The sequence below is a fragment of the Pistacia vera genome, unplaced genomic scaffold (genome assembly GCF_008641045.1).
Source record: "Pistacia vera cultivar Batoury unplaced genomic scaffold, PisVer_v2 Contig1097, whole genome shotgun sequence".
NCBI lineage: Eukaryota > Viridiplantae > Streptophyta > Magnoliopsida > Sapindales > Anacardiaceae > Pistacia > Pistacia vera.
This window is the reverse complement of record NW_022195134.1, coordinates 2297-8773: the sequence shown is the minus strand read 5'-3', so window position 1 is coordinate 8773 and position 6477 is coordinate 2297. Positions and strand designations below refer to the sequence as shown.

The 6477-nt window shown below is 35.6% G+C and overlaps 1 protein-coding gene across 1 annotated transcript; it reads left to right on the top strand.

Annotated features, from left to right (window-relative positions):
* The first annotated feature begins 1097 nt into the window (after window positions 1–1097).
* LOC116137869 (NADH dehydrogenase [ubiquinone] 1 beta subcomplex subunit 10-B-like) lies at window positions 1098–5238 on the top strand. Its single transcript, XM_031423575.1, has 3 exons — window positions 1098–1437; window positions 1529–1601; window positions 4707–5238. Exons 1-2 carry the CDS (start codon window positions 1149–1151, stop codon window positions 1561–1563), a joined length of 324 nt encoding a protein of 107 aa, XP_031279435.1. The 5' UTR covers window positions 1098–1148; the 3' UTR covers window positions 1564–1601; window positions 4707–5238.
* The last annotated feature ends 1239 nt before the right edge of the window (window positions 5239–6477 follow it).

Sequence of the window (6477 nt, the reverse complement as noted above, 5' to 3'; positions counted from 1 at the left end):
TAATTTTATTGGGAATACTAATAATAGTGTTCCCAAAATGTAACAAACGGAGCTAAACCAACCTTGTTTAAAATTCAAATATAGAGACATAAGCTTATAATATACAACATTTTTAATATAACATATTTTAGTCTAATCTCTAATTCTCTTATTGCTTTGGAAGTAGTCTTTCATTTTGATTGAAGAAATTTCCAAGGGTTTTGAAATTTATTGGATTCTCATTTTGGTATTATTGTGAGGAGTTCATCTTTTTCAATTGGAAAATACTACTGTCTCCCATCTCAACAGGAGTCTCCATGCCGACCACATTGCATTTTACGTCAATTGGGATGGAGAGTCAATATGTAGAATCGATAATTGTAGGTTTGCTATTTTCAATTTATCAATTTAATAGTGTCCAAATATATTAAGATCAATTATTCTTAATTTTACTTTAACAATATTAAATTGGCAAAGATGAATTATTTACAAATAAATATTTTTAAAAGTTTAATTGTAATAATTTAAGCTCCGTTTGGTTCACAATTTTGTGTGTCGATATGACCTTTTCTGGCCAGATCTACGGCTAGATCTGGCAATTGACGGCCAGATCTGGCTATATTTGCTCGTCAACAACGGCCAATAAACAGTCGTCGTTGATGGTCAACGACGACCGTTTGTTGGCCATCGTTACTGACTGGTTACGGCCAAAGATCTGGCCTTTTCCGACGCACTACCAACCAAATTCAGTCGATAGTACTCCATCTTACCAGATTCTAGCCATTTTCAGGTAGTGGTGGTCGGAATCTGGTAAATATGGATTGTTGGGGTGTTTTTATAATTTTTTAAAAGAATTTTAGGGGTATTTAATTAAATTAATAAATTTAGGAGGTTTAAAAAAAATTGAATAATATTATGAGTTTTTTGGTAGTTTACTATTTAACCTTTTTGGGAATACTAAAAGTAGTATTCCCAAAAACCAACCAAACGAAGCCTTGGTATTTTAAAAACTATTTGATACTTTTGTTCGGCCCAAGACACATCTTAGCTAAAGCCCAAAAAGTCCACAAAAATGACCCGGCCCAGATAATATCAAACAAAACCCAAAACAAAAGCACACCACACAACAAACAAGGAGACTGAAAAGAGTAAAGGCCAAGACCATCGGAATGGGGCGGAAGAAGGGAACAGTTGAGTTCGATGAAACAGCGCCGGATGACTTCGATCCATCGAATCCGTACAAGGACCCGGTGGCGATGCTGGAGATGAGGGAGCACGTGGTGAGAGAGAAGTGGATCCAAATCGAGAAGGCGAAGATCTTGAGAGACAAGCTGAGATGGTGTTATCGCATCGAAGGAGTAAACCATCTCCAAAAATGTCGCCACCTCGTCCAACAGTACCTCGACTCCACTCGCGGCATCGGCTGGGGCAAGGACGGCCGCCATCCTTCTCTCCACGGTTACTTCCAATTTCTCCATTCTTTTACTTCTTGACTGATAGTTTGTTTGAGCGCATACAAATTTATTTTATTTGTCCGTGTTTCGGTTAGGTCCAAAGGTGGAGTCGGCCGAGTCTGAAGAATGAGATGTTTTTTAAATTTTTACCTTGGATTAATTAATAAGGTGCGTGTTCTTTCTGTTTACTTCAAGTTTTTGACTGTAACGCTACTGGTAGGTTATTTTGGTGGTAAAATATTAATATTTTAAGCTGTAATAAAAATGTTGTCCCGGCAACGGTAATGTAGCATTATAGCTTGTAGCATTTCATAAAGCTCTACAGGAAGATATAAATTTTATGTGTAATGCCTTTATTGAATGCGATTTTGAAGAATAAATCACTACTAGCTTCTGACTATTATACTTAGGGATTTGGAGTTTTATTTTAGTTGGTTTTTAGGTATAACGGTGTCTTTTTAATTCTCAATAAATGACTTCTAGGCAATGATTTTGTGGCTAGCATATGTTTATACTGTTTCCAAATGTGGTTTACGTCTTATAGTAGGTCTTCTGTACAGTTACTTTTTGTTTAAGTGTGCTGAGGTTGCTTCTGTGGAAGGGAGTACTGGTAGTTTATAAGTATTGTTCCAGTGGAGATGGCCAAAAGATTGCTATTCAAGGATGGATTGCAACTAAGATAGTTAAGCCATCTTTGTCATATTAAGTCGAAGTTAGCATGTTTAAAAAGTGTGGAAATTTGGTTTTATTGGATTGTTACATTAGACTAAGTGGAAACTTAATTATTAACCTTGTGTAAGTAGTTAAGTTTGTTGTTAGGTATTGAGACCAGTTTTCGTTACTTTCAAACTTCTTATTTGAAAACTTTTTGGTTACATGCAATTCTGGCATGAGAGCACCTATGTTTTATTTTTCGCTATAAGATCAGTTGGATATAATTGTAGTTGAAGTTTAACTCCACCATTTTGACCGATATGCTAATCGAGTGATGATTGCTGCTTAATATTTTGAAATTCAAGTTGGTTTATTATGTGTCTGTACAACTGAGAATGCTGTGGCAGCCGTAAGTTGTATTCTATTAATGTTGCCTGAAAATCAATGGTTCTAAATTTCTGAGCAGCAATTAAACTCAACTGATATGGTGATGAGATTGTTGAACCCCTAAAAAAACTTCAGATCAGTTTGTACGTTATTTTTGAGGTTTAACTGATTTTGGAAAGAGATTCGTGCAAGGGTTATTGTGTCATGAAAGGAGTCCTGGGCCCTTGAAATACTACCAGTGGACTATTAAACCCAAGGTCTAATGGAGAACTAACAACATCCTTTAACTTAAAATCTTTTGGTATCCTGATAATTCGCATTCCATAATTATGGTGTTGAAATAGAAGTTTATTCGTGCTATAATTTGCTAGGGACTTATGAGATGGAGGGTGAATTGAGTGGAATATTACTAAATTAGAGTCCTTTTTCATTTTGCTGTTTCTTGTCAGCTTTTAGCAATGATAGGAATATTGACTAGCATTGATATTGGTTTTCTTTTATGAATTTCAATAATTCTTTACTCCATGCATATGCTTTTTAGCAGGAAAAATGAATTGACCTCCCAAAGAACCAAAAAGAAAATTGAAATGATATGATAACTCTTTTCTTTTTTAAAAAAAATTATTGCCGATAATGGTATCATTTTGTTGCATTGTGATTGTTATTGATTCATCACATAATTCTGAATGAAGAATGGCTGATTGGCTTATATTAACTATCATTGTGTGACAAAAAAGGGGAAAACAACCTGTTTAAGCTGTTATTTTTTCTTCCTGTGCGGAGGTTTGCTCAGAGTTGATTAAATTTGCTATATGATAAGATTGTCGAAAATATGGCAAATTCACTTCATAACAGAAGCAAATCCTAGAGAAACTGTTAGAGTGGAAACGGTGTATAAAGAAATGGAGCTTGTTATAAGGGCTTGGGCACCTTCCCTTGGCCCAAGGCCATGAAAGACTCATGGCCCAGCCCAATTGTTGAGTTATTGGAGTGGGTTCCTATCAATTGGTATCAGAGCATGATCCTACACCCACGTAAATGTTGCCTATGTGACAGGCTGACCCATGGCAGGTTGACCTTGGGCCCGGGCTGCTACCCCGAGAAAAGGCATGGCAGTTCGAAGGAAAGGGGATCCGCGTAGTCACCCAAGGGGTAAAGAGGCCGACGGGGGTAAAGAGGCCGACGTGGATGTTGGTTATGGAAGCTTGGTGGAATGTTAGGATTCCACATTAGAAGGGAAAAGGGTGGGCATGTGGGTTATAAGGGTTTGGGCACCCTCCCTTGGCAAGCCAGAAAGTTACATCTGACTTTGCAGCAATATTATTGATTTAGCAAAGTCCTATCTATAGGCTCAAATGAACTCAAGAAAATGTCATTTTGATTTTTATAATTCATCTTGATATTTCACCAATATTTTAGGTCTTTGTATAAGTCTATTTATTCATCAATAAAAAAAGAAGCTTTGATAGTTGATTATGAACTAGGGATTTGATGGTCATCTAGGTTTTTGGCGGGTTCAATTTGGTGTGAATGAATGTACTTTCTTTTTGAGTCAAAATGCAGAGGAATTATGTGTTAAGAGCAATCTTGATTGATTGGCATGGATAAATCACCATTTAGGAGCATGTATGGGTCGGTGTCAATTAAATTAATTAATCAAATGATGAGATCGATTGAGGTGCATTTATAAAACATCATTGAAAAGGATATATAGCATGGTCTCTATCACATTAATTAATCAAAGGATGAGATCTTCTGATTGGCATGGATATATCACCATTGAACAGCATGGCCTCAATCAAATTAATTAATCAAATGATGAGATCATAGGATATATATGTTTATCATTGTGCATATTTTGTTAGTTGGAAATGACATGTTGGTCAGTATTTAAAACTTTTAGGTATCTTTTGTCATCTAAAAGATCTAATGGAATAAAATTGATTCCGGTAGACATGCTTCCTGTCCAAGATTTTCCTGTATAAAATATTCATTGTCTATTCCATGGATAATATTAAATCGTGATGTCGATTTCGTGATTATTGTATTGTGTAATACCTGAAATAGTATTACCTCTGATTGCTGGGATATCATTTAATAATTGTTGCAATCAATCCTTTTGCATATTCTATTATGATTTTTGGCCTTAATACATAATAATACTGCATTTGAGTTATTAGTTTTTGAAAGGTAATAGAGGGAGGAAATGTAAGTTTTGCATTCTTCTTGCAGGTGATTGCACTTGGCCAATAGAGGAATGCCTAAAGTGGAGGGCAGACTGGGCCAGTTTACATACCAGTTGTTCTTATCGTTTGTCCTAATTAAAACATTTTCTCTTCCTTTTCTTTCCTTTCCTTTCCTTTCATGATATGTATGGTGGCTAGATGCTACTGGCTTCTGCTTGTGTCTCAACTGTTAGTGTTATTTAGCATCTAACTATTGGTTGCATTTTGGACTCAGTGAAGAAATGAAAAGTACATCAGATAATGTTAATAAGTTTCTTGTCAATACTTGCTTCAGTAATCCATCAGTTGATTCTAAATTTGCGGCCTGATTGGTTACGCGGTTGTTGATTTGACGAAGGAAAAGGACATATTGACATCCTAACACCATATTGGATGGGCGGTATACTTCTGAACTTTATATTTAATGATAATGTAACTTGTGATTAGTTATTATCATATGTCAGCCTTCTTGGATGAGAAGAGTTCAGCAGCATCAAGATGGAAAAGCTGCAGTAATTTGTCAAGATTGTTGTGGATCATTTGGTTTTTTGGTCTCTTGAAAATTTTATTTCTATAAGTAGGAAAAATCTAGATGTGTCTGCCTTGTTCGGACAAGGGGAGTGTTTGGAGTCCAAAACCACTGATGTTAGGTTTTGGAAACCTCGTGTGATCCATTTTATTTGTCCAATTCTGGAATTTGCATATTGCTTACAGATGTTTTCATTTGCAGTGATGAAAGAAAAAAATTGAAAATTTCTTCCATGGATCAGTTCCTTAAGCATCTTTTATCGGTATGGTTTTTAGTAGTTTGGTCCATTATGCAAAAGCTTATCTTAGTATCATGAATCGATAAAATGGATTACTACAAACAAAGATATTGTTTTGGTTCTTGGCCATAACATAAAGCAATCTTCGTAACTTCAAAGATAGTGCTTTCACTCCAGAAAGCACAATTAAACAAAAACATAATCCTTATGTTTCTTAAAAATGGAGACTGTAATGGAAGAACCTAAAGAAAGAGATTTAACTTTCGAAGCTGATTTCCTTGGCAACAAGAAAAGTTTCATACGTCTTCTTCTTCTTCTTCTATTAATTATTTATCTTTAGTATTATCGATCGATAAAATGGACTACTACAACAAAGATGCTCCATCGAATTTTTTTTATTTTTATTTTAAAAAGGCAACTACAACAGTACGGCACTTCCAACTGGATAGCTGTATGCCTATAAAAAATAACATTCCAAAAAAAAAAAAAAAAAAAAAAAAATAGAAACAGAAGTGAAGAGAAGAGGAGAGACAAAGAAGTTGCTCTGTGAACTCCACTCAGCTAACTCCGGACCCAACACCTGAAATATAAAGAAGTAAATTAAAATAAATAAAATTAGCATATGGTGCAACCATAATAACAAAAAATCAAGCAAACTGGAAAGTTTCTGAAACTGAAACTAGAACAGCATGAACATGATGAAGAGAGATGCACAAATTAGAGGAACAAGCAGAGCTAAATAAAAGTAACTAAGTTTTGTTTAAAGAAGGATGTGGTTGATGCAAATGCTATATCCAGGAGCTCCCTTCAGTCTAATATGCGGACGAAGTAAGTGGAAGGAGTTGCTCCCACACCATGCACCTGGCTAAACTCAACACTTATTATTGTTGCCCGTCTGTTGAAAAAATATTAAGCGTAGCCCAGTGCATGAGATGGCAGCTCTAGCCGCTTCTCAGCCCTCGTTATTGGCCTGAAAGGAGCTCCCCAACTCAGTTTGCTTTCTCTCCCAAC

What these genes read in the sequence shown, in the direction of transcription:
- LOC116137869 (XM_031423575.1), top strand. Translation starts at nt 1,149, where the DNA reads ATGGGGCGGAAGAAGGGAACAGTTGAGTTCGATGAAACAGCGCCGGAT. An exon ending in CCGCCATCCTTCTCTCCACG is followed by an intron (nt 1,438 to 1,528) that starts GTTACTTCCAAT and finishes TGTTTCGGTTAG; the next exon opens with GTCCAAAGGTGGAGTCGGCC.